The sequence below is a fragment of the Seriola aureovittata genome, chromosome 18 (assembly GCF_021018895.1).
Source record: "Seriola aureovittata isolate HTS-2021-v1 ecotype China chromosome 18, ASM2101889v1, whole genome shotgun sequence".
In the NCBI taxonomy this organism is placed as follows: Eukaryota; Metazoa; Chordata; class Actinopteri; order Carangiformes; family Carangidae; genus Seriola; species Seriola aureovittata.
In genome coordinates, this window is record NC_079381.1 from 1,966,014 (window position 1) to 1,994,006 (window position 27,993).

Consider the following 27,993-nt stretch of genomic DNA (forward strand, 5'->3'; position numbering starts at 1 on the left):
AGTACATTTTTGGTTATTAATCACCCATAAAACCTCAATTAACCGCTACTGGGGTAAGTAACGGGTAAGTAACGGCAGGCATGAATCTTATCACGCGACCCACTCGTCGGCAGCACACGTATCATGGGAGCTGTAGTTTCTCTCGCTGTGTTACTCCGTATTACAAACTCACCCGTCCTCTACAATGGAACTACAAGTCCCAGAGATCTGCGCGAGGCAGAGCGTGATCTACGCGTGTGGACACACCATGGCGTAGTAGAGCTCTGTGTGACAGGCTAGCATCAGAAAAACATCTCCGGACAGACGCGTCTGCGCACTGATATCGGCTGCCAGCGACGGCGGGGCGAGGAATAAGGATGGGGTCCCGAATAAAGTAAGAATGTTTACCCGCCCGTTTATCGGAGGCTGTTAGCGGCCCGCTGCTCTGTTAGCTTTGTTCCTGTGAGTCATTGGGAAAGATACAGTACAGTGCGAGGCCCTGACTTGTTGCGACACAGGCTAAAAACACTGGAGGCTCACCACTGTACTGACCGGAAAAACAATGCATTTACGTCTCTTATGGTTTTGAGCTCTACTAGTCCTCTACAGGCTGTCACAGGCTGAGACAGAGATGACTTGCAGTGAGTTAGGAACATATTTGTGTATGTACAGCCAGTGTAAACATGGTATCTGTGTCAGATGATCATCCTGAACATGATGCCGGTTTTCAGGTCTGAAGTTCAGAGCAGAGATGCAGGGGTCTGACAGATGTCCTTGTGCTTAACTGTAGCCTAATGATTCCTCTGACACCATGTCAATATTACAGATCTATGGCTAAACTGTCATTAGGTGTTGTTAGACTAAGCAATTTTAGTCAGTTGTTCATGAGTTATTATAATTGCAGAAAAATGACTGTCACATCTGTACCATCCCAGTTATATAACACAGTAAAGACTCTTTGGTCTTTATGAAGCAGAGAACTTCTTCGTTTAGCTGCACAGAGGCAGTAACACTGCTCAAGCAATTTGACAGAACTGGGTCATAGAAAGTTGAAGAAATCCTATTAGTAAGAAAATTTCTGCAGAATGCAGACAATGACATGTCAGGATCAGCATGTCAGCAGGGTCATATTATGGCGCGCCTGCTGTGTGGGACATGTTGATAATTAACAAAAGTGTTTCATCAAACCCGTTTTGTTGTAGGTCAAACATCCCAATTAGGGGTTTTAAGCAATTTATGTTAATCATTAACAATTAACAATCATTAATCATTTATAAAATACACAATAAACCCTTTTTTAACCACTGATGTTCACAGCAGAATCACAGTAAAGAATAGATAAAGTAAACACCTTTAGTAGTTACTTTCAATTATATATTGAACAGAAACATTTCAAATTGCAGCGCTTCCAGTCCCATTTTTCACTATTCAATGACTGGCCATAAAAAAATCCAAAGTATTTATCAGAGCAAATGATGTCGTACAACTTCCATGCCTCATTGGAGAAAATGCATTTGGTAAGCACTAAACCTGTTGAACATATGTAACAGTTAAAGGTAGAATAAGCAAATCTGAGAGTCTGAGAAACTGTAGATATTTATCTCAGTCGTAGATATTTTGATCTCAAAAAAAAAAAAACACCCTTCCCTTCAGTGCTCCGCCCCCCAAATTCATGGACGCACAACAATACAATGGTGGAATCCAGAGTGCACACAAACATATCATTCACAGAGTGGAGTGAGAACTAGAGAGAGCTAGTTGTTTAGATTGTTTTTACAAGACTAAAGTGGCACAGTAGAGGACTGTAGGTTTGTTCGTTAGTTAGCGTTACCAACAACAAATACGTGTGACCGTTAACACAACATTTGCATTTATTTAATATTCCTGTGACATTGCTCTCACCACACTGTGACCTGCTGCCTCTGCCTCTCCCTCAGCTGTCTCATACCTGCAGCAGCTTAACTGACCACTTGAGAACCATTGAGAACTGACTTCAGTATTGTTCAGTATCCACTGTGTCCACATCTCCTAACGTAACACCATGTGCCTCCCTCTTTCCCGCTTTCTCTCTTTCTTTTAGTCTCTGCGTGTTAGCTGAACCAAGAGGTACAGGGGAGCGAGTAGAGAATAGTTTATCAATCGCGGACGGCCTCATTCTGACGGATTAAAAAGACAAACAAATAGTAGCAAATGTACTTGGGCGTTAATATACCTGTAACGTGTGTGTGGTAAACCCATAGCCAGCACACCAGCTGCAGACAGCGTTACTCACAACTCTCCTGCTACTACAGCTAACACCACGCCAACAACATGTGGCAAAGTCCTGCAGTAGAGACTACAGAGGCACAGTGCACGTCTTTTCTTATATTGCACAATGCACATTGTTTTTGTCAAACTTATTTTTATTCATTTACAGTAAAAGCACAGAGTTTTACGTTGGAAGCAACATACCTCACTTTCATACTTTACAGCAAGATGTATGCTGTGTGTGAAATTGTTGTATGTTTATTTTTATTTTTTTAAATGTTATAATTTATATTATACAGTGAGATATTTACAGGTTAGATGTGCAGTATGCTGTGCTGTGCTGTGCTGCTCAGTCCACAGCATCTGTTGAGTTCAGGTCTGGGCTCTGCCTGCACCACTCCAGAAGGTGGATTTTCTTTCTGTAGTAGATTTACTTTGGTGTTTAGGGTCATTGTCCTGCTGGTTCTGACAGCAGTCAGTTTGGTGTAGACTGTTTGTGCAGCATCTGTCTGTTGAGCAGCAGCTGAGCAGGAGCTGTGGTGCAGAAACAGCAGGCCAGGCATGTAGAGTATTGCGAGTGACAAGAACCTCCATACATCCATAATCCATAATAGGCTAATTGTTATTTGTGAAATAAATACAGAACACAGAATAGAAAGAATACAACTAGTACTGGTTTCACCTGACCATTGTTGTGGTCGTCCACATGAGACCACAACAATGGTCAGGTGAAACCAGTACTTTCACAGGTACTTTGGTGGACCCACCCACCCACAAGAGGTTAAATACCTGGGTCCTACTCCACTTTCGTGGTCAGACTAGTGCGGACTAGAGAGACCAATACATAAGAACTGATGAAGCCGCTTGGATAAGAGGCGAAACGTCTTCCACAGACAAATATAAGTCCAGTTGCCTTCGATTTAATTTGAGAAAGAGATAAAAGGTCATGTTTGACTGGGCATGCTTTTTATTATTAGTGACAGAGGTAATTTCATTGACAGCATTGATGGCCACAATCAAAACTCTCTAATATACACATTGACTGATTGACCAGAGGGTGATAACCAGCTGTGGTGGAGTTTGAGGTTTGGATTGTAGTGGGGAGAAGTTGTGAAGGCAGTGATCTGTAAGGACTCTCCTGCAGGGTAACATCTGGACCAGAGGGTGAGCTGGATGAGTGGAGTCACATATGATTCTATTTGCTATCTCAACTGTTCCTGTTCTGATCTTTTACAGATGGGAGCGGGATGATGATGATTATCATGTCACAATCATGCAATAGTTTTATCTATTATCCATTTATGTATTTTGATCAATGTGTTATAGGTCAGCTATACTAAGGCTAGTTTTTTTTTCTCAATGTGGCTTTCACACTCCGTTGTAGTAAGGCACTTACACTGTGTGAGTAAAAAAGTTTTGGAACAGCACCAAAGGTCGGGGCCCAAATGGTCCCTGACAGAGGGTACAAAGAACCTATTGTTTTTGTAGAGATTATTATCATTATTATCATTATTATTATTATTATTATTATTATTATTATTATTAGTAGTAGTAGTAGTTGTAGTAGTAGTAGTATTCTGCTGGGAAAATGCATTTCAAATAAATATTTCAAATAAAATGTCTATCAGTTTTATCAAATCAATTATCACTGTGTTTTTCATTTCACATACATTTCATCACTTTATTAATTCATATTCATTTTTATCAGTTATGTTTTGTTACTTCCACCCTTGAGGCCACTTTCCTGAAAAGATAAATGGTCAGTTGTGTGTTCAGAATGAGGAAACAGGGCTCTGTTTCCATCATATTGCAAATGGACTGCAATTATATAACGCTTTATTTAGTCTATCTTCAATCTATTCTAATCAAATCAGCTCTAAATGGATCAAATCACTTGATAATTTATCACTCCATTTTCAGTTTAACTGCATTTGCACCACCTCTTTGCAGACTGAGTGACAGAGGAGCTGGGAACTTGGTGAAACAAGCAGTACAGCCAGGATTAATGCACAGTGCAACTGTGCATTAATGCGTGCATGTGATGTACTGATTATTATTATTTAATTTATGGCATTACAATGAAGTTCACTTTACTTCTGATGTTAAAAACCCTGATGCACTTATAGTTTTCTTCTTTGACACATTTTAAATATTAGAATGACTATGGAGCTGAAAATTTCAAATTAATGACAAATGTTCAGTCATAATAAATATTTGGCAGAACAACCTAACTGGTTGGCTGTTAAATTAATTAAAGTCATAAAATATATTTTTTAGTGGGAGGCTCCACTATAAATAAATAAATAAATATATATATATATATATATATATATATATATATTATATATATATATATGTAATATTTAATAGTCCAGACTGTTCTGGTCTGTGGTTCCCTGATGGTGGAACAAGCTACCAAAGTCTATCAGAGCAGAGCGTCCCTCTGTCTTCAAGCATCTATTGAAGACTCCTCTCTTCACAGAGCACCTCCTCTCTAACACCTCTAACACCCCCACATGTCTAACTAGCTCCTACTGTGGACTTCACCTGATCTCCTTCACTAATTAAACTTAAAACTTAAAATAAGTGCTTAGTTCTTACACCGAGGTCTCTACTGCTCTGAAGCTTCAGTGGTGAACCTCACTGTAAGTCTCTTTAGATAAAGCTGCTGCCAGATGACTAAATGTAAATGATAAGTATTTCCATAACATGAGAAGACCACACTGATGATCTGTCTTCCTCTCTTCCAGGGAGAGCCCGGAGTCCACGTTTGAGGCGTATCTGGAGGTTTCCCATCCAGGCACACACAGCTCCAGTAAGTTGGTGAAGGCTGGAGGTACAGCTGCATTCATCTTCTGTTTTACACTGATCATAAGCAATAAGCCATCAAGGCTTCTATACTACACGAGTGAAGTCGTGTTGCATTTCTACTTCCAGGGGAGCAACCAATTGTAGTCTGGTCTCCTCCAGACATGACGTTTAGTGTAGAGGCCCAGCAGTTCAGTCCTGGTCTCATCAGACCAGAGATTCTGTTTTCTCTCAGTCTCAGTCATTTAGCTGCTTCTTTACAAACTGTCACTGCCATAAAGTCCCGATCAATGTAGAGCTGCAGTGATGGTTGTCCTTCTACATTGAAGGTCTCACAGTTGAACAACAAGGACTCTTCCTGGAGCTGGCAGCCTCACCAAACTGAGCAATCAGGGAGAAACCATCACCTGATCACACCTCATCACCTGATCTGTGTGTCTCAGACTCTTGGATGCTCAAATTTGAATTCATTGTCTTCAGGCATTTCTGCAGTTTTTGATGTGAAATATTTTTTGCACCTTTATTCTGAGAGAGGAAAGTCTGGGAGAGAGGGAGGGGTGACATGCAACAAAGCGCCACAGGTCAGATTGGAACCTGGGCTACTGCAGTTAGGAATAAGCCTTTGTGGTATGTGCTCTACCAGGTGAGCCACTGAGGCCCCCCTGATGTGAAAATGTTCTACATTTTGGCCTCAGATGAGTCCTCAAACTGGGGTCACAAGTAGACCCTGGTTCATTATAAGTGGTGCGAACAGTTGGATTAAGGCTCATGATAAGGTTGGTTGGAGGTTGATCTCGTCTTTGTCGGAGGCTTTTTTTTTTTTTTTTTAAATCTGCTCTATGTGACTCATTTCCTGGGTACTGAGGAGAGACTGTAGGCTTTATTTCTAAGAACGTCTTCCTGTTGGAGACTTGTGCCTCGTCGTTTCCTGTTCAGTCTTAAATATCCCATGTTCATGTCTTTATCACACAGTTCTTCTTCAATCTGACTTCTGCTATTCTTAAAACAGGAATCACTTCAGACCACCACTTAGTTTTTTTGCACACTGAAGAAATAATGGGGTTATTAATATGTTTTTGGGATTTATGGGATTATTATTAATAATGGGAGTTATACACAGCATTTCTTAGTCTGGTTTTATTTATGCTCCCCACAATATGCTGTTTCTCTCTTTTAATTTGTGGGATGATATCTGACATTTCTTGACATCTTCTAGAAACCTTTTCATATTTGCAAACACTCTTTAGATGAGGCGTCAGTGTGACTCTCAGCATGTTGCAGTGAAGCTCAAGACTGACTCCTCCTGCTGGAGACAACATGCAGCAACTGAGACAGATTTTTAGAAAAAAATAAGAATGATCTACATCTGTTCTGACCACAGAGAGTTTTCTCAAATCGTCATAGAAATGATTGGTTATCATTAAAAATTCAAATATAGTCCAGTCGTTATTATTTAGTCAACTCCATTAAGATCAACGACGGTTAGTTAACACTATTCGCAAAAACCCACCGGCTCTGGAAACTCCACCCCTGACACTTCTCTATCAGGTCCTCATACTTGGTCCTCCTCCTCTGATTGGCTCCCAGGGAACAGTGAGCTCCAATATCACCACTTCCTTCTTTAACTCTGACCGTGCAACATTGTCGGGTTTGAAGGTCGTCTGTATTGTCCTGACAAGTGTGATGAGTCTTTGCTGGCTGGAAGCACTTGGTGGTGTTCGTGGCAGATGGCCCCCGCTACTTCCTTCCTGATGCCAACAATAGCGACCCTCTCCCATGGCTTTAGGGCAGCAGCTGATGATGTGCTATAACATCCCTGTCTGTTGGCAGAGCAGGAAAGCAGGTGTGTCATCTGTGGCCTGGTGAATAAGTGGGAAGGGCTTGGTAGTCCATTGTAGATGTGGTGGGACTTTGCTTATCACAGCTCAGGCCAATCCTGCTGGACTGTTCTTCTTCGACTTATGCCCACACCTTTCACCTCTCCTTGCTTTGGTCCTGGCCATAGCCAAGCATCAACCTCCGAGGCTAAAACATGAAGCCAGCACTGAACAACCAAAACCTGCAGTTCCTCTAATGACCACTAGAGTCTGGCTCCAGCAGTGAGTCAGTCCCCATAGACTCCCATGTTACAATGTCCAACTTTACAGCACAAATAAACATGTTTACAGCCTGGTACAAAAACAGTTTTGGTCTCGAGATTTAATTTCCTCCTTCATGACAACTGTTTATATAACTCACCTGTTTACATTTTATTAACGCTTAAAGTTATGGAGAATTGAGGGCGGGCCGCTTTGAGTGACAGGTGGTAGAGCGTATGCAATGAAGTCTCGGCTTCACCCACACCCCACATCTTTGACCATTTTTGGATTAGCTGGGAGTTAGGGGCGGAGTCAGACACTGCCAAGATGGTGACAGTGGAGCAGCTCACTCTGAGCTTCAAAACCACTCTTCAGAAAAACCTGTGGGTGACATTACAGAGGCTACACCCATCTTTATTTAGAGTCTATGGCCTAAGCATTGTGCCACTGCTTAGGCAAAATGTTTGTCCTGCCACAACTCCCATGAGCACCCTGTGCTGTAGTTGGGATTCAGCCTGGGCCACTGCTTCCTCTGCTTTCCTGTGAGACTTCCAGGTTAGAGGCCCTGTACTGGAGCACTCCTCTCATACTGGCCAGCATGAAGCCTGAGTTTGGTCTGGTGGCTGCAGAGGGTCATGTTACTGAGACTAGATTACGTCCAGTCACTGGTGCTAGTTGCTGACCCTCCTCTTGAATCTCTCCACTGTACTTAATGGGACTTCCTGATCCCTCCTGAACAACGCTGGTATCCTTCAGATTGAGGTTTAATCAGGCTGATTAATTAATGATCAGAACTTCATTTATTGTTTTTATGCCTCAGCACCAGCAACAGTCAGAGCCGGAGGCATATTGTTTTTAGGTTGTCCCTTCGTATGTCCCATTCTCGTGTACACAATATCTCAGTAACGACTTGATGGAACTTCTCTAAATTTGATATAAACGTTCACCTGGACTCAAGGACGAACTGATTAGACTTTGGTGGTGTCAGTGTGACCTCAAAAAACTACGGTGGCCCTGAGAGCTCAACACACTGCAACCTAAGAAAACACATCAAGTTCATCATTTCTTAGTGTCCCCTAGAAACACTGCGTTGTGTTGTAGGACTGAATGTACAGCGTGTTTGTTTGATGTTTTCTGAATTTGAGCTCTCAGGGCCACGGTACAAAACACTTTTTAGTCATTGCTCAAGACTTCACAGCATTTATAACAAAATTTCACACAAATGTTTCATATTGTATAAGCAGGATGTAACCTGAAACTAGTCTTACTGGAGGAGGCAGAAAACCATGAGGAGGTGATTCTAGTTTTTCTTGAACCTGTCTGTCTGGATATGAATTTTGATTGAATGTGTTCTGTTAGATCCTAGTCACTTGTACACCCTCACTTCATGTCTGTCATTTCTAACAGAGCCGGAGGTGCGGAGGCAGTTCCCTGAAGACTACACAGACCAGGTGTGGAATACAGTACTTCCTTTTACCTTTTCTTTTCCTCACAGCTGATTTGTAGTTCTTCAGCCTGTAGCACCGCCACATAACGTAAACAGGGTAGTAGTTCTTTCTGTATACAGGCCTAACACTAACCAGCGTATGATGTGTACACTCTTTTATTTATGTTACAAATGGAAGTGCATTCCATGATAATTCATGTAACTACTGTTCTTTATTAACCTTCATCTGTTTCCCACAGGAAACTCTTCAGACTGTGCCCAAGTTCTGTTTCCCCTTCAGCATGGACAGGTACACACACACACACACACACACACACACACACACACACACACACACACACACACACACACACACACACACACACACTACTTGTAGTGACGGTGTCTTAAAAGGCGCACCATCATTTGTTATACTGATGCACATTTGGAGGTTTTAAAACTCGTCTTTCATACAACAGTAGGTCAGATATGTTGCCAGGTGAGTGCAGATGCTGTGAGATGCCATAAATATTGAGCTGTGTAGTTTGTCAGTGTCACATCCCCACTGTGGCACCAGAGTGGTGTGGGTGAGGAAAGAGCCTCAGAGTTCCTCAGTGTTTCACTGCACTCTGTCCTTCCATCCAGTCACAGCGAAACCTGCCTCTGCCACAGTGGTTAGTTGACAATGAAAAATCAATTAACAGTAATCAATTAACCCAAGTCTACTGGGTGACACCAGAGTAAATATGGACACACACTATCAGTCTGCAGATCCTCAGTAAATCAAACTTCAGTTTCTGATTTTCAAGAGCTCCTAGCTGTCCTCTACAAAGAGGACAGAACCTGCTGGTCTGCAGGGCTGTGATTAAAAGTTTGTCCTCTCCCTCTCTCTCTCTCTCTCTGCCTTCTGAACCTCTCTCTCCCTGCAGCCTGACAGTCAACCAGGTCGGACAGAACTTCACTTTTGTCTTGACTGACATTGAGAGCAAACAGAGATTTGGTTTCTGTCGCCTGTCCTCAGGTGCACACACCTGCTACTGCATTCTCAGGTGAGTGTGTGTGTGTGTATGTGTGTGTGTGTGTGTGTGTGTGTGTGTGTGTGTGTGTGTGTGTGTGTGTGCGCGTGTATGTGAGATCATAGCAAAATGTGGTCCTAGAGAGACCTTTATAGCAGGAAGTACCACAGAGGTGGTTTTGAGAACTTGGCGGATGTCTGTCTTTCTTTCTTTCTTTCTTTCTTTCTTTCTTTCTTTCTTTCTTTTTCTTTCCTTCTGTGGACAGACTCTTGTCACCACAATAGCATAACAACAAGATACAGTCACTAACTTCTCAGGTGTGTAGTTGGGCTGGGTTCAAAGATGGATGTGGTCCAAGCAAGGGCACCAGGGTTATGGGTGTTGGAAGTAGAGCTGCTGGTGTTGAGACCAAAAGAATTCATGATAACGATATTATTGCCATATCTATAGAAGATTTTTAAAACAGGAAATGGAAATCGAAGTTGAAATCACGGAGAGTGAAAAGGAAACCAGATGAACTGATAAACAAAAGATACGCAAGGTCAAACATCTCCCTAGCTGGAAGTAAGGAAGGGGCCATTGACCCCGCCCTACTTTGTGCCACATGCCACACTCATGCGTGCGTGAGTGTGTGTGTCTTTGTTTCACAAGTAGAGAAAGTAGCAGAGATGGAGCCTTTTACAGCGTTAGGATTTTAAAGTGAAACAGTAACTCTCATGAGCTCGTTAAAGGAACCAATCACTCCTCTAACGACCAGTTTACCAGATAAATGTCTCAGATTCTGGGTTTAGAGTGAAGGCTGACTACAGTTCTGAAGATGTCAGATTTAACAGATGTGCCATTAGTCACAATGTGATGTTACGCTTTGTAAAAGTACAAACTCTTTCTTGTTCTCTCAGCTACCTGCCCTGGTTTGAAGTCTTCTACAAGCTGCTTAATATCCTGGCAGATTACACTATCAAAGGCCAGGTGAGTGAGGGCGGGCGACTCCTCTCGTTTTGTGTCATATCAGATTTCTAGACTTCAGTCTGTTGGTTGGTTTGTTGACCGATTACTGAACTCAACATGCAAGTGTTTGTCAGCTCTCATCAGCATTTTGCTTTTGAGCTAAATTTCAACTTTTCTTTCTGTTTCTGTGAATTTAATTTGCTCCAGAGTTTCCCCTGTTTTGTCAAGTTGGCTTCAGACATGGAGAACTAGAGCAGACTGCTAGTTTCTGTTTAAATTAAACTCGGGTGATATTCAAAATTTAATATCTTGATACAATCCAGCCCAAATATTGTGATATATCATGTAATTTTATCCTACAGTATATAGTTTATCTTTTGTATTTTATGTGAAAAATATAATTATAACACACAATTAACACATATGATGGCCAAGGGGTGGGTTTTTCAAAAAACTTTATCTACAATTTCATTGTATTATTGTATTTCATGTTTCAGGTATAAGCAATGCTGCCACTAAACAGAAGTTATTTATGTCACAAGGTTTAAATGTACAGTAAGTAAAGCAGTGAAATGAGGGTTGGACTCAGACAGACTGAGCTAAACAAAAAACAAAAACACATGGCAGGAAATATCGCAATATTCAATATAATGGAATATTGGACAAGCCTAGTTTTAATTGATATATTTATAACACTGATAAAGTACACATATAAGCCATTTTCAAATGTATCTGTGGGAGTGTGGACAGATATCTGAATGTTAATGTCAGTGTTTAAGCTTCTTCACAAACATAAGCTGACACAGCAGAATATCAGTCACACTGCTGTGTGATGATAACATGACTGAGAGATGTCTGGAATGACTTTGCAGTAATTATTCTGTGCAAACTGCAGCTTGTCATTGTGTTTATGTTGGAGTTATGTAGAGTGAAGTTTGTGTGTCTTGCATGAAAACGTGACTGTGTGTGAATTTTGGCTCTACCATATCCTTCAGGAAAGCCAGTGGCAGGAGCTCCTGTTATCACTACATGAGCTCCCCATCCCTGAGCCGGGGGTCCCGGTTCATCTTGGTGTGGTGAGTCTGACTCCAGCTGAGTTCACTTTAAGCTAGAGGCACTGCAAGAGTCTGTTTTCCTCCCATAGAAAAATGATAATGTACTGATGGTTGAATCACTTCTTCAACATCAGAAACTTGATGACATTTTTAGCTTTAAAGTACAAACTGCGACCAAAATAGATGAGGTTTTCAAACTGTGAGGTGCACCTCCACCCAGCTAATTGTTGTAGCTAAGAGCTGATTTGGCTGCTCACCAACAGTTGGAACTGCTGCAGTGGCTGTTTCACACAGCTCATAGAGGATAAAAGCTGCTTTAAAACCCTGCACCAACCAGATACATACATACTTATAGATTCAGAGTGACTTACACTTCCAAGGAAATCATTGTCACAGATGTCCATCATGAATCAATGTCCATAAATCTGCTTAGAATTCACAGAAAAAGACGACAGTGACAGTTGTCTGTACATCCATGGGTGCACTGCAAACAGGAGCTGCTAATAGCTAAATCAGCTACTGTTTCTGTGCCAGTTCATAATATGAACAAATATAGGCTAAAAAAGTGGGGCCCACATCTACAGTAACTTACTGACTCCACGGCGGCATTATACTTCCTGTTAACGTTCCACAATCCTCATCATCCTGTGAACTGTAGTTCCAAGACTTAGAGCATGATTATCCCCAAAATGAGACAATAGTAAGACGAATAATACGAGTGCCAAATCCATTAAAATATTACATTTCTTTTGTGTTGTACTGTCAATAATTTGTTTGTCATAGTAAGATTCGTGTTATGTTAGAAACTGGCCGCTTTATACAATGTGTTTCTGACCACATTGATGAAAGTATTGTTATAGTATAGTATAGCAAATTGTCACACTTTAAGGTGGAATGAAAGGCCACACATCAGACAGTCTGTCCTGAATGTCATTCATACTGCTGACTCTCTTTATTCCAGCATTCCTTCTTCACTGTGCCTGACACGAGGGAACTCCCCAGCATACCTGAGAACGTGAGTGTTGGTTATTTCTCTCTTGCCCTTTGTTTGATTTCATCACTTCCTGACGGACGCAACTCTGATACGATGCTGAAAGATGTTGCAGTCACACCTCTGAACTTCCTTATATTTGACTGAGGAGAAACTCACCGTTCTTTTTTTTTTTTTTTTTTTTTAAACTGTCCATCATTAGTGCAGCTACATTCAAAACCAAAAATCTTGCAAGTTTATTTTTGTGAAGCTAAATATTTACGAGCTAAGATACTGTGACACATACTGGAGGAGTGTGAATGGATGTGTCTGGTGTCAAAGAGCACAGTGTTAGTCTTCATCCAGTGGGAGGGCTGGTTTAAAATGTAGATTATTGATAAACCTACAGTGTTCAGACTTTTGACTGATTTTCACAGAAACATGTGTAAGAGCACAAAATGAATAAATACATGACAATATTAGATCAGATATCAAATGGGACTTTTTAAAAATGATGAACCATTAAGTCTGATCTAGAGTTACCATATCATTTTCTAAAGTTATCATTTTAACCTGGTGAATATTAATAATGAGATAAAGAGTCATACATTTGACCTATTATGAGAACTATAATTGTACTTTTCCTAACTTGCAGCCCTGTTATAAACATGATGCATTACTGTTGTAAACTGTTCTGTGTAATACTGAGTCTTATGATCTGAACCAGTTGATACTGTTCATGCTGAATTGAGGTTCTGCTGGTCTTCACCTTCACAACTAACTCACCTGTTTCTCTCCTCTTGTGTTTGACCCCTGCAGAGAAACCTAACAGAGTACTTTGTAGCAGTAGATGTCAATAACATGCTTCATCTGTACGCTAGTATGCTTTATGAACGTCGAATCCTCATCTGCTGTAGCAAACTAAGCACTGTAAGTAGAGTCCACTTCCTCTTCCTTCTCTCCTCTACAGCTCTGTCCATGTTGGTCTCTTAAATAAGTAGGTTTATTAGAAAATACAGTTAACAGGACTACACATTTACCCCGTGACCTCCCTGAAAAGAGTTTAGAAAATGTTTTGTCATGTTTAGACTTGAAGGTCGGGGTGAGTAAATCCCAGAGTTGGAACTTTTATAAAAACTGAAGTCAGTATATCTATTGATATGTGGGACAATATCCAAATATAAATGAGTGATAGGCTTTACAGTTTTTGTTAGAAACGTGAAGATATTTTGTGGTTTATGTAGTTTTATGTCACTGTGTTTAGTGAAGGGATTGATGTCATAGTTGCTCTATCATCATAACCAATGAGCAATTTAATGGACAATAGAACCATTGTCCACTTTAAGTGGGTCAGTTTCTATTTATCCGTTCAAATAAAATGAAAGATAATTAACCAAAAATGCAACGTTATTTATTAAATGTGGATACTCGCATATGAAGAGCTGCAAAAGTATGAAGAGGCCTATACAGTGATTTATTCTGCACATTAGTTGTAACAGTAATGTGTTATGTACAGTACACTTTTTCTTTTTGTCAACTTCACAGCATCAGTGAGAATTTACTGCAGAGCCCAGAAAGTGTCACGGAGAGAAAGAAACACAAACTCAAAATCTTTATTTATTTGGTGCTTTTGAATTCAAATTTATACACAGGAATGAACAGAACACAGCATGAAACATATTAACACAAGGAACATTTTGCATCATGACTGTATGTAGAAGAGTGAGGAAGTGTATGAATGTAGGAACTGAAAAATAAATATGAAGAAGTGAACTGAAGAAAATAAATGATTTTCTCTCTGTGACGCCTGCTGGGCTCCATAGTTTGTGATAAAGTCTGATATAATGGAAATGAATTTTGTAATAACGTACACTCTAACACATTTCATTGTATATACGTATATCATAATATTTTGTTGATGTAGGTTTTTATTCTGATCATTTTATTTAAACTGTTGAAATAACTGCATATATAAAATCTAACCTCACACATCTTGTATTTGATGTTTGTCCACAGTTAACAGCTTGTGTCCATGGGTCTGCAGCCATGTTGTATCCAATGCACTGGCAACATGTTTACATTCCTGTCCTGCCTCAGCATCTCTTAGACTACTGCTGGTGAGTCCGCTGTCCAACACTGTACACACACACAGCACATCTGCACATCTGCACAAACACCACTGAACCCCGTCTGTCACAGGAACTTGCTTTTATATTTGATTTATCTGCATGTTATGACGATGAAAATTATATTATGTTCAGCTTTTCTTCACGTGATGACACAGAGCTGAAGTTAAAGCATGAACAGTAACTCTCACAGAGTGGCTCTTCACTGATCTCGGCTGCAGAGAAAGTGAGGCCTCTGTCCTATCAGAGACAGGCCTTTTATTTCTGTACTATAAGTGTTACAAGTGGATTTCATCATATTTTAGTGAGATGTCGTCCTCTTTCCTGATTTGCTTCTTTTTTTTTTTTTTTGTTTTTTTACTGTAAAGGCAAAGTCAACAGTTTCTCCTCATTGTTAAGCTCTTAAGCATCCAGGATTTAATATCTGCCAAGCAAGGTGTGACACACTTAGCTTAAGACCTAGAGAGTAGACCCATCTATGAACCTTGTATATACATGTTGTAACAATGGCTCTAACTCTTTGTTTTCAGTGCCCCAATGCCCTATCTCATCGGAGTACATTCCAGCCTGATGGAGGTAGGTGACTCTTGGTGAACCACCTGTCTTTACAGTCACACTGACTTTGTGTCTTTAGTCGATTGTCAATATGTCATGTTCTGCTCTCATAGAAAGTCCGAGGGATGGCTCTGGATGATGTGGTGGTCCTGAATGTGGACACAAACACCCTGGAAACCCCCTTTGACGACCTCCAGAGCCTGCCCAACGATGTGGTGAGGAACCGCTGTACACACATGGATGTAAACAGTCTCAGATAATTGATGTGGTCTGACGTCTGCGACCTGCCGTCCCACAGGTGTCGTCTTTAAAAAGTCGCCTGAAGAAGGTTTCCACGACAACGGGGGACGGCGTGGCTCGAGCCTTCCTCAAGAGTCAGGCGGCTCTGTTCAGCAGCTACAGGAACGCTCTGCAGATAGAGTCGGTCAGTACACGCTGCAGATCTGACAGCGGTACAGTTGGGATTGATGCTTTCATGTGGCTGTGGGTTTGATGGCACACTGGCAGAGGCTTGGGCTGCTGGGTACTGGATCAGAAGTGTGTGTGTGTGTGTGTGTGTGTGTACTCTGACAGTTGCTGTGTTTTCCTTCATTTTCAGGGAGAGCCGATAACATTTAATGAAGAAACCTTTGTGAATCATCGCTCCAGTGCCATGAGACAGTTCCTGCAGAACGCCATTCAGCTGCAGCTCTTCAAACAGGTACTCAGCTGACTGTCTGTCTATGCTTGTCAGCGCCCTCGTTGACATAATGCATTTCCAAGCCTCTAAGGTCACTGATAAACTTCCTTTCCAACTGCAGAAGTTTAGAGGGACCTGAACATGCAACTATGAAGTAAAAGTCCAAACTGATAATAATACTATTATTCTTATGATTATCGAACTGTTTTGGAGGGAAAAGAGAGAGTATGAGACTGATCAATCATGACCACACCCACTTAGGAGACAGGAAGTGTAAACCATGTCGTACAGTTGGCGCTACTTGTAATGTGTCATCTTCTGTTGTATCAGTTGGCAGTATGTTTGCCTTAGTTACTGGTTCTGCCCCCTGCTGGTCATATGCTGAATTCCATCTCAAAGATGTCTCATACAAACTGCCTAATCTCAAGCCTGACCTTAACCCTTACCTTAACCTTAAAACCAAGTCTTAACCTTCAACCAGTCCTTTCACGTAGTAAGGTTTGGTCAATACGATGGTTTAAACCTGACATAACGATGTTTGTACAGCTATCTTTGTGGGGACTTGTCATTGACAGAATGCATTACCGAGTCTCTTACCCTAATGCCTCACCTCAACCCTTACCCTGACCTAATTCTAACCCTAACCCTCAAACAGCCATTTCAACTTGTGCGGCCTCCACAAAGCTGTCGAACCCCACAACTATAGGCTCCCACACACACACTCGCACATCTTTGTTTAACCCTTCGTCTTGCGGCCTCACACACATTATGTTTCTCCCTGCAGTTCATTGACGGCCGTCTGGACCTGCTGAACTCGGGGGAAGGTTTCAGTGACATCTTCGAGGAGGAGATCAACATGAGTGAATACGCAGGTGAGTCAAACAGGAGCACAGACACTGAGGAGCACCTAGAACTTGTGTTTTATTCATTTAAAGGAGGATCACACAAATAACAGAGGACACATGATAAATGCGCTGTTGTGTTTGTTTGGCATGGAAACAAACAGATCATGCAGATAACCTCATGCAGCTGCCATCTTTTAACCGCTGCTCATTATTACTGGTTATCATAAATGCAAGTGAAATGTGTCTGTCCTGATAAGTATCCACTGTAACCCCCCAAGACATAGATGGACAGCTCACATTCATCAGAAGAGTCCAGACTGGACTCCTCCACATTCTCAGCTTGTACCCAGCACCATGATGTTGACCTTTTATTTTCCTGACTTCCCCCCCCCCACAGGCAGTGACAAGACCTACCACCAGTGGCTGTTCACTGTGAAGGTGAGCTGGTCTGAATGTTGTAACCCACACACACAGCATGTGACTCTAAAGAATATAATACAGGGATTTCTCTGCCACTTGGTTTTGTGGTGCTAACAGCAGGAACCAGTGATGTCAGTGCAGGTCATATGTCTGTCCATCGATCCACCACTTTGATCCAGGAAAACAGATCTCAACAACTTCTGACCAGAATGCAAAGTTACTTTTGAAACCTCAATTAATTCTGGAAAAGGTTTCCTGGGACCTGCACTGCCTGACCACTTTATTAGGTACACCTATGCAGTCTAATACAGTCCAGGACAACAGCTCTTCTACTTTGATGAAGCTTGAAATGACCCGTTTTTGTTTAATTAGACAACATGTTTGTTGGGGACTGCATTATATTTGAATGTGTTTGTAGCACTTTTCAAAACAGAGTTACAAAGTGCTGCACAAACAAAACTCAAAACAAAGCAATAAAAGACACAGAGAACAGAGGTAAAGTGTGAATTGGCAAGACAAGTATAACAGGGAGAATTACAAATACATATGTTAAAACTATTAAATCAATAGAAAATACGCAACAAAAGAAAATAAAACCAAAAGTAAAAAAACAGTCAACAATTAAAAGCTGCTTAATACAAGTATTAATTAGTTGTGTTTTAAACTTGGTATGTTTTTAAAGTGTGGGGGGGCGCCTTTGTTTTTAGCTGAGACGAGGATCTCAGGCAGTGCGTTTGGTCATAAGGGGAGAGCAGCTGTGAGATGTCAGAAGGAACCTTAAAAGTGATTAAAAGTCATGCAGTGGTCACTGAGTGTGTATCATTGCAATACTAATTAAAATGGCTGAATAACGGAAACACGTCTGTGATGTGAAAGTCTCTAGTGTTGTGTCTGTAATGAATCCTGCCGCCTCTAGGTGGTGCTATCTACTTCATGCTCTTGTACAGTTCATCCGTGTGCTGTGTGAGAACAGACTTTTCACACGTCAGACCTACCAGTTCGTCCATGTGCCCGTCACTAAGTTTTGTGTTGATGTTTCCTCACAGAAAGGGGGCGGGGCTATCTTCAACACAGTGAAGACCAAGGCAAACCCGGCCATGAAGACCGTTTACAAGTTTGTAAGCACGTCCATGGATCCTGGTGGAAGGTAGAGAATGAAGTGTCAGGTAGAAGTGAACATGGCAGTGATGTGGCTCTGTCTGTGTTTGATTGACAGGCTAAGGATCACGCTAAGATGCGTATAAAGGAAGTGAAGAGCCGCTTGAAGCAGAAGGTAAGTGGCTCTGCTCTGTTGCCGTAAACACTGTTACTCTGGTGACAGCAGCACAGGAAGTGACAGTTCTTGGTCTCTCTCTCACAAAAAATACCTTAAACATCACCCTGACTTACCTTAACTGAACCCCACCACCCCAGCCGCGGCGTGCAGCCTCCCTCCCCCTCCCCCTGCAGTGTCATCACCCCTCTCACCCATTTCGACTTCCCTGTGTCCCCCCTCTTCAGGAGCAGGCGGAGAACGGCCTCTCTACCGGAGGATCCGCAGTCATCGATGATGACGGCTCAGCGGGCGTTACCTCCTCCACCGGTGCAGTCAGGAGGGAGGGGCCACTGCACACCTGGGATGACCACAGGCCAATCACCGTGCACTTCGGACAGGTTGGCAGAAATGATCCTGAAATGGTATAAATTTATAAATGTCTTCAGATTTCTGCACCTTTCTACACCCCACTCCACATTCTTGTCTTCTTTCTCTCTTCCTTCCCAGTGGATCTGTGGAGATTATTCAGGATTGACATTAGATGTAGTGACATCATCATAAAGAGTAATCGGTGCATCATGTTTGACAGAGTTATGACTCAAAGAAAGCGTCAAAAGAAGTGTTTAAAAGGATAATCCCTTTACTGAAAAGGCATTAATTCCAGTTCATTTAAACCGGGCATATTTCCCATATTAATGTGGCCACTGTGGTTCTCTGGTCTCTGGATGTTACATTCATTTCACTCATGGATGTTTTTATGCCTCAGCGTCAGTGACAGTCAGAGCCGGAGGTATATTGTTTTCAGGTTCTTCGTCCGTCCGTCTCATTCTCGTGGACACGGTATCTCAGTAACGCCTTGATGGAACTTCTTCAAATTTTTCACAAACATTCATTTGGGCTCAAGGACAAACTGATTCGATTTTGGTGGTCAAAGGTCAAAGGCACAGTGCCATTACTCAAGACTTCACTCAGCAATTACGACAATTTCACTCAAATGCTTCAATTTTGATACGACTCTGGACAAACAGGATGTAACCTGGAACTAGTCTGAGTGGAGGAGGGATACAACAACAGTGAGGTGATTGTAGTTTTTACCTGGGACTTATCATCCATCACAATTCTCACCTTTTCTGTCAGCTTACCATATTGTATAACCAGATGCTAGTGTTGCTAGGCGTCACACCTTTGTAATCCCACATGTTTAGTGTAATCACTTTTCCGTACAATACAGAGAGGTCTGTGCTATCTCTCTCTCTCTCTCTCTCCCCTCACTCTTACCTGTGACCTCCACACATCTCTTTATTGTCTGCGCACATTTGGTCACATTTCCTCTCTCCCCTGTAGCTCTCGCTCAGACTCAGGCTGCCTGCCTCACAGTAGCTTTAAGTCCTCTTTAGTTGATTTGGACGTCCAGATTCACACAAACATGATACACATCTAAAATGTTCCTCACTGAGAAGCTGATGATGGTGGTTACTCCAATAACGTGCTCCTGTTTTCTTATCTTATTCATTTCCCTCCACAGGCGCGGCCCCCCATGTTGTTGAAGAGACCGAGCAGCAATGTGAGTCTGGAAAGCAGCGTTGACCAGTAAGCCTCCCTCCATTACATCCAGTGTGTCCCACTGTCTGTGTGTTCTTAAGAAATGACATGTACACTTCTGAGAGTCAGTGCAGTAACTCTGAGGTCAAACTGCTCGGAGGGTTCTTTATAGTTTGCAGAGCTGAGTAAGAAAAGGCAGTGTGTTCCTCCTGGACATCACGTCTCTGTTAATTACACTAAGATTAACACTGCAGCTCCTTCACAGTAAAAGCCTCAGAGGGGCTGTGATGCTTCATGCTGTTTGTTGGATATTGTATTTTGAGGAGAGCGAGCAGGAGGAAGGAGCACAATGCAAGTTCCACAGAGATGTAAAGTAATAATAATAATGATGATGAACAGTACAGCAGCAGTTGCTGAGCAGAGTCTCGGGGGCAGCAGGTGGTCTACATTCATTTTGGAACCATTTAACTTTGGTGTAAATGTGAGTGAAGTTCATGAAGTTTTCTGAAAACATTATTTTATTCCCCTCAGGTTCTACTGAAACCACATTTTCAGATAAAATCTTCAGATGCTTCATTTAACTTCAAGATGATTTAGATTAAAACCTAAAAATGAAATGATGAGTTTTATTTGGAGCCTCAGTGACGTTCCTCACGACAGTTTGCAGACACTGAAGTCAGTTAAAGAGCCGTGTTAACTGTGTTCCAGCTGTGAACAGCTGCTGCAGTGGAACAAGCTGAATCAAAGTGTTTGAGTACAGCATTTACAGATGTTGTTTATTGGTTTGTTTGTTTGTGTCATCGTGGTCTAATTACCACTAATCCTTTTTTAACTGACTTCACATTCAGCAGTAAATCACATGATATAACGATCTATAACACTAATACACTGCATGTAAGTAAATATAAAACCTGATACTGTTATCACTAATCTTCCTTTTCTTAATGTTCCTTCTCTTTACTTCTCCTGTTTCTGGACTTGATTAACACACCTGTAACGAGCTGTGTGTTTCCTGTTGTTTTCCCTCTCCTCGCCGTAGCTCTATCCGTCCCACTCGTCACTACACAGTCTTTCTCTCGGAGGATTCGTCCGGAGACGAGCTCCAGTACGACGAGGACTCCATCTCTGGGTTTCCTGACAGCTTTCTCTTCTCCGTCCCTTTTGAGTGGTCGCCTCTGTACGCATCTCTCTCTCACTCTCTCTCTCTCTCTCTCTCTCTGGCTCTGCACTGTTGGCTCATTAATAAGCTTTTCTCAAATCAACTCTTTTTTTCCATTGAAATCTGTGTGTGTGTGTGTGTGTGTGTGTGTGTGTTGTAGTCATTGTAGAGGGAAATCTTGGGATTAGGTTTTTTTTGTTAGTTTGTTTTGTTGTGTTTGTGATGAAGGTCGTCAGAATGTAAAAACCCAACCTGACCCCAGTCTATCAGTTATGTATAAAAGCAAGTGTCAGTGGGAGCGGCACATTCATATGCAGGAGCAGGGATGTCACAGGAAAAGCAATAAAGCATTTCCATCATTTCATATTTTAATAGGCATTAAAAATAAGAATCGTAAAAAGAATTTATAAATGAAAAATGAATAACATCATTAAATACTTAACAATTAAAAATGGATTCACAAAACAGCATAAAACTCTCATTACATAAGAAATTTAAAAATACATTTATTAATTCATGAATAAATAATACAATATGAATTATTTGAATATTTATTTAATGAATGTTTTATGCTGTTTTTGCAAATCCATTTTTAAATCTGAAGTATTCATTGATGGATCGTTCATTTATAAATTCTTTTTACAATTTATCTTTAATGCCTATTAAAATATGAAATTATGGAAATGCTTCATTACTCTTCCTGTGACATTCCTGCTCCTCCATACACAGCTACCACTGTCGGTGAAAAACAGTTATGCCGCCCCTGTGACGTACCATTACAGGGCCAACATGCCACATTAACACAAAGCCTAGTACAGCACGTTGTGTGGATCCACAGCAAAATGAAACTTCTGGTCCTACATGTGCCCGGGTCCTCGGCCCAAGTCTGGCCCATATACTGACTCCGGCTGTTATCCTCCAGTGGTGGCCGAGAGTGTGCACCAGAATCAGTCCAGATGTGGAAGCAGCCAGTCGTGCTTGTATGTGGGCCGGACTTGGGTTGAGGAACCGGGCGTATATTGAACCAGAAGAAACACAATAATAATTTAGCTATGTGGGAGATAACACACCAAACAGACCTGCATAATAACCTGGACTAAATAACACCAGTGCAAATCCCTCCCATACACCACTTTCCCATGTGTGGTCGTGGACTTGAAGGCGTGTCCCTCTTGGTAACGCTCCCAGGATCAATACATTTTAACAGTGAATCCGTCTTTTTATATTTGCAGCAAGATCATTTCAGTGTAGACATGCTGCAGTGCAGACCTTACACCTAAGTCATGGCTTGTGAGAGCTGGGGTAGGAGGCAGCTGTAGGTGCGGCATGATGGATACATTCCTCATCAATTCATATATTTATTGAACAGTTGGCCCCTGGTTGGCCCACATTTCACCAGATTCGGTGACAATATTTCCACCAGCTCTCCCTTTAACATCTCTGGTTGTATCAGGGTTAGTGAGCAGGTCTGCTGGTGCAAACTTTCACATCAACAGGATGAAGTTTCCAGATCTGTCAGGGTCAATCATCACTTCACTGGATCAGCAGAAAACAGACCCCAGGCTGTTTTAACTGTAAATGGTTTCAAGAAGATTAGATGTATCATATTTGTCATATACATCGCTGTATATGAAAAAAGATTCTATCCATATTGCGCACCACTTCCTGCATGCACATGCATTTTACTGTATTACAGTCAGCATGTAAACTGGGTTGAAGCACAATGTCAACCATGAGTATAAAACAGTATAGAAAGCTCAGGTTTCTCCCATAACCTGTTGACACCACAGGCTTTTAGTGTATCCCCACAGTTCCCCCTTTAGTTGGACTTTTAAAAGCATTGAGAGTCTTTCAGACGTGTCAACCATACACCCACGACTTTAGACTTCAAAAAGCATCTTTTGCCAAGATGAGGTCCATCTATATTTCTGCTAAAAGGTCAATGGTCCTTTTTCAGTTTTTGAGTGTTTTGATCCATGAAGTGAGAGAAGTGAATAACAATGACTCACACTGTCCCTGCAGGCCACAGCCGTACCGCTCCCTGAAGGAGGTGGAGTTGATAGAAGGGGATGATCCTGGTTTTGGGGCAGAGAGTCACACTGCCCCCCCCAGCCCAGTCAACGAAAAGTTCTCCAACATCAACCTGCTTGGCGATATCTTCGGCTGCCACGACGAGCCCGACAGCCAGCCGATGACCTTGGCTAAAAGCCTCGAGGACCTGAGGACCCCCAAAGACCCTGGGGAGCTACAAGCCAAGTTTACCTACCAGGTCAGATGTTCTGCTTCATAGTGTTATTTCCCAAAAGACAATATTTGGTCCAGATTCCAGATCTGGCCCCGAGGTGTAAGATGGATTCAAACCTCAGTCTGAATGCTCTCTTGTGTTTGCAGCGGATGGACCTGAGTGTCGGCGAACACTCGCGAACGCTGCCGGGCCTCAAGCTCTCCAACCCTTACAACAAGCTGTGGAGCGTAGGCCAGGATGAAACCGCCTTGCCTGTTTGTGCGCCCCCTCCCTGTGACAGACCTCCGTCTGTCCAGCTTCCTGTGCAGCCAGAAGCCCACTCCCCAAGCTGTGAAATCTCTGGCCTGTGCCCCGACCCTCTGGAGCCCTCCACCCCCGGCAACATCACCATTCCACGTCCACACGGAAGAAAGACGCCCGAGCTTGGCACGGTCCTCGCGCCACCGGTGGCCCAGTCACGCTCTAAAGCAGCAGGAGCCAGTGAGGGAAGGACTACATTAGGGGGGCAAGAGTTCAGGCAAGCGCTGAGCATGACTACAGATGAAGACCTGCTGAAGCCCAGCAGGGACAGTATAGATCTGATTAGCCTTCTAGACCCCCTCAACATCTCAGCAGAGACCAGCTCCACTTCACTACATGACGGGGTAGATATTGGTATGTCGTCCTCTTCCTGCAAACCAACGCTACCCCCCAGGTCGTACCCACAGGGCTTGCCTCCTTACCCGGTGCACCCTCACATATCACTCAACCCCTTTGCCCAGTCTCTGCAGCACACCTCCTCTCACATGCACTACTCACCGACTGTCAGGGGGAACCCCTTCAGTGCAGTCTGTGGGCCCCCACCAGGCTCCTACCTACACACTCCACAGCAGCCACAGTCCTTCTCCACACTACCAGGGCTCTACAGACAGCATTCACCGGGCAGTTCCACCCTGCCGCCCAGCTACGGACTGCTCCAGTCGACCTTCCCCTCCTCGGTCACCTCCCTGCCTCCCTCCTCTGCTAGCAATCACGCCCTTTCCAGCCTGGCAGACTCCATGTCTGCCCCCCCCACAGCCATGAACCCTCTGGCAAAGCCGCTTCGTGCTGAGGGCGACAGCCAGAAGAGTCAGGATCCCTTCGGGGACCTGCTGACTATGGCCAAGCCCGCAACACCACAGAAAAAGAAGGTGGAGGACCTTCGGAGGAGGTGGGAGACATTTGACTAAAACCTGTGAATATGTGTTGAGGTGCTCGTCTCTGTCACTACGCAGACTTCCCTTACTACTGTATCAGGACCTTCTGTTGCAGTTACTGACACATTAGCTCTGAAACACTCTGAGTTTGTTTTGTAAGATTAAAACATCTGTGGGTTCTGTTTTACTTCAGGTTATGTATCAGCAAAGTTTTGATCATGGATTGGAAAGCAGTGAACACCAGAGTTAGTAAATATGGTAAAACATTAGCTAATTAAGCTTAAATTGTTTCCCTTACATGCTACCAGCAACATTACAGGTGCTTTCAGGCAGTAAACAGCTGCTGAATTAGGCAGCAGTGGCAGGTAGAGCCTGGATGTACGGTCCTACTGATACTCACCGTGTCACCATGGCAACCAGAGAAGCCATGCAAAGAAAGATTATGCTGGAGGATCTGAGTTCCCGGAATCGTACACCCCCTCAGCAGCAGTGATCATGGTTAATGTTAATGGTGTAATATTGCTCACCATTTCCTCTACATTAAAGGAGCTATATGTAAGTTTTGCTACTGAACCATAGCTAGCGTTAGCATTAGCAGCTGTTTACTTACCAGTCTAGAAGAAACACCAATGTTAACTATTTTCTTCGACTGAAGTTAGCATGCTAACCAGCTAGCCCCGGCCCGTCTCCTCACTGTAGCCTCCAGTTTGTCCTGAAGACGTAGCTGCTCACAGGACGTATTATAACCTCTTGTAAGGAAAAGGTATTGTAAGGAAAGGATGGCTGAAGCTCCTGTCAGGTAACAGTCACCTGCTCCACCAGCCCCTTTTTTTTCTTTGCCATCCATCTGAAGTGTATAACCATCATGTCGCGGGGCGGCAGAGGCAGTGGCGACCGCTCGCTGTCTTACAGTTCTAATCCTTAAGATTTTCATGAAATCATGTCTTCACGTTGATTCTGTTGATCTTGAGCAGATTTTGGGCAACAGCCTTTGAATGTACTTACATTCTGTGTTTACCTCTGAGTCTGCCTGTGCTGTGCAGGATTCACATTGTGCACCAATGCAAAAGGGACTGACAGTAGATTGACACTATGCACTGGACATGATGCAAAGGACAACAATGGATCATTAGTACAGTTTTCTAATAAACTGTACGGAAGTCAGTCAACAGATGTTGTTGACTAGTAAACAACCAAATCAACCAGGACTGAACAGTTCTGAAACTTAAAATCACTTTTATTACCAAAACACAGTTTGTGTGTGGTGCACTGATGTATGATGAACTGTTTACTGTGCTGTTTTTGTTCTGGACTGCAATGACATGATTTTCTTCTTCTCTTGTACAAATGTGCAGATTAATCAGAGATAATGTGTTATTAACTGCAACAGAAGCTCCTTGTCCTGTAGGTAGGAACGGTCATGTGGTGGAAGGCCACACACACACACACACACACACACACACACACACACACACACACACACACACACACACATCTCCCCTCCCTACTACTATCAGACCTGCTGAAGACAGACTGTGTCTGGAGAACAGATGGAGAGTGAGTGAGGACCGTCACCCCGGCCCGACAGCATTTGGACTCCACTCGTCTGAATTTTGGATATTTTGTGTTTCATTTTCATTTTCCTCTACCGAGGAACGCCGACCTCGCTTCAAGATGCTCAGATGCCAACACTTCTCAGCCTGTTGCCACTTCGCTAAAAGATCTGCTGACACACTTCTTTGCACAGCACCCTCACATGTCACCACACGTCACAGTGCTCAGTGTAGATCAGTTATAGATTTGTGACTTAAATAGCACGCAGTATTTCCTGAGAGAGGACGTACGTCACACAACAGCATAATGATGTCAGCCTCTATGATTAGCTTGTCTTATTGCCAGTAGCTAGTCTGCTATAGTCAGCTAACATCCTAATAGCATCATGCTACAGCTACAAACCATGGTGCACCAGAGTCATTTAGCTCACCTGTTGATGTTTTAGCTTCATGCACAGTGCTGTTGTTCTTTCTTTTGTTTTGTGGCCTTCATGATCGACCTCCTGCCTCCAACAAACTCGACTGTCCCTGATGATTTTAAACCTTTCTGTCTGATTTAAAAAAAATTAAATATGTGGGGACCTGGAAACACTATGGTATATTCTGTTGTTTTAAAGGATTCTGCTGACATATGCACTCTATTTCCGTCTGTCCGTTTTTGCCTTAGTCCAGCATTACTCTGTGTGTGATGACAGTGATGGCGAATGAGTTGTAGGCTTTATGATGTCCACTGTTCGTAAAGCAGAAATAAAGGTTCTCACAGTTTTCTATCAGCAGCAGAAACCTGTGTAGCTCTCACACCTCGTCAGCCTTCACTGCTCTCCAGGACACCTCGGGGCGTCCGTGTGGGGTCAACGCCCAAAAGTCCTAAATGCTACAAAGTGCAGTGCAGGTCTTGTTGCTGTTGTGTCCGTGTACAGATGACACTATATTTATTCTAAGACTGATTAAAGAGTGGTGACTAGTCTCTCACTGCACCTGCTGAAAATACAAAGCTTCACTTGATTCAAATTCCACAACTGACTCTTGCAAAGGACATACTCATCACCTTCTTACATTATTTTCCTGTTTGCGGGTCCTGAGCCAGATATCCTGTCCACTGTTCATATTCCTGTGACATTTAATATGAATATTCATGGTCCCTGCAGGGAGTCTCCTTCCTGTCCTTTCCTCTAGCGCCGCCATCGCTTATTTCCATGACTTGGCACCATGACACTACACATCAGAAACACAGCCCTCTCTGAATCTTATGTTTTTGGTGACTCAGACCATTTAGCAGCAGCACCATCATCACGCCAGAATGTCCACTTGTACAAAAGAAATATTAAAAATCATTATCAAAATATTAAAATCCGCAACACTATGTTCCATTTGTTTGGTTTCTTAGACAAATAACATTTGTTTTAACCTCCCTCTGTTAGCATAGAGGCACTGTTATGCTAAGCTAACCCTGTACAGTTTGTAATGATAACTGAGAATGGCCACGGAGTGAGTTCACCTGCACCTCCAAATCCTTTCAGTCTGTTTCTGTGGATGGGAACTGACCAAGCATCAAGGGCTGAAGCCAACAGTGAAGAACCAAAACCTGCAGTTCCTCTAAAGACCACAACAGTCTGGCTCCAACAGTGAGTCAGTCCCCATAAACTGCCATGTTAAAATGTCCAACTTTACAGCAGAAATAAACATGTTTACAGCCTGGTAAAAAAAAAACTGTTTTGGTCTCGAGCTAATTACAGTCACAGTTACAGGTGGGTCACAGTTGGCTTGCCCTTCAGTGTCTAATAGAAGTCAGCTCAACTAATTCGAGTCACTGAAAGTGACCTCTCACACTATTTAGCAGGTATCTGTCAGTGCTTGTTAGCTTAGCTCTTTGATTAGCTAAGTAGCCAGTAAATGAATTAGCTATGGTTTA

The 27,993-nt window shown here is 42.6% G+C and overlaps 1 protein-coding gene across 5 annotated transcripts; it reads left to right on the top strand.

The window, feature by feature from the left end:
* Nucleotides 1-237: 237 nt before the first annotated feature.
* On the top strand, nt 238-26,849 carry dennd1a (DENN/MADD domain containing 1A). Of its 5 annotated transcripts, none has more exons than XM_056404274.1 (23): nt 238-373; nt 4,977-5,041; nt 8,520-8,563; nt 8,799-8,848; nt 9,468-9,587; nt 10,454-10,523; nt 11,498-11,578; nt 12,519-12,572; nt 13,347-13,457; nt 14,544-14,644; nt 15,184-15,229; nt 15,322-15,423; nt 15,507-15,632; nt 15,807-15,908; nt 16,672-16,759; nt 17,130-17,170; nt 18,199-18,270; nt 18,369-18,425; nt 18,653-18,829; nt 19,933-19,997; nt 20,989-21,126; nt 23,131-23,377; nt 23,500-26,849. In XM_056404274.1, exons 1-23 carry the CDS (start codon nt 357-359, stop codon nt 24,559-24,561), a joined length of 3,036 nt encoding a protein of 1,011 aa, XP_056260249.1. In that variant the 5' UTR covers nt 238-356; the 3' UTR covers nt 24,562-26,849. The 5 variants fall into 5 exon arrangements, with proteins under 5 accessions (XP_056260249.1, XP_056260250.1, XP_056260252.1 ...); XM_056404275.1 differs by having other exon boundaries at nt 18,653-18,805; XM_056404277.1 differs by lacking the exon at nt 20,989-21,126.
* The last annotated feature ends 1,144 nt before the right edge of the window (nt 26,850-27,993 follow it).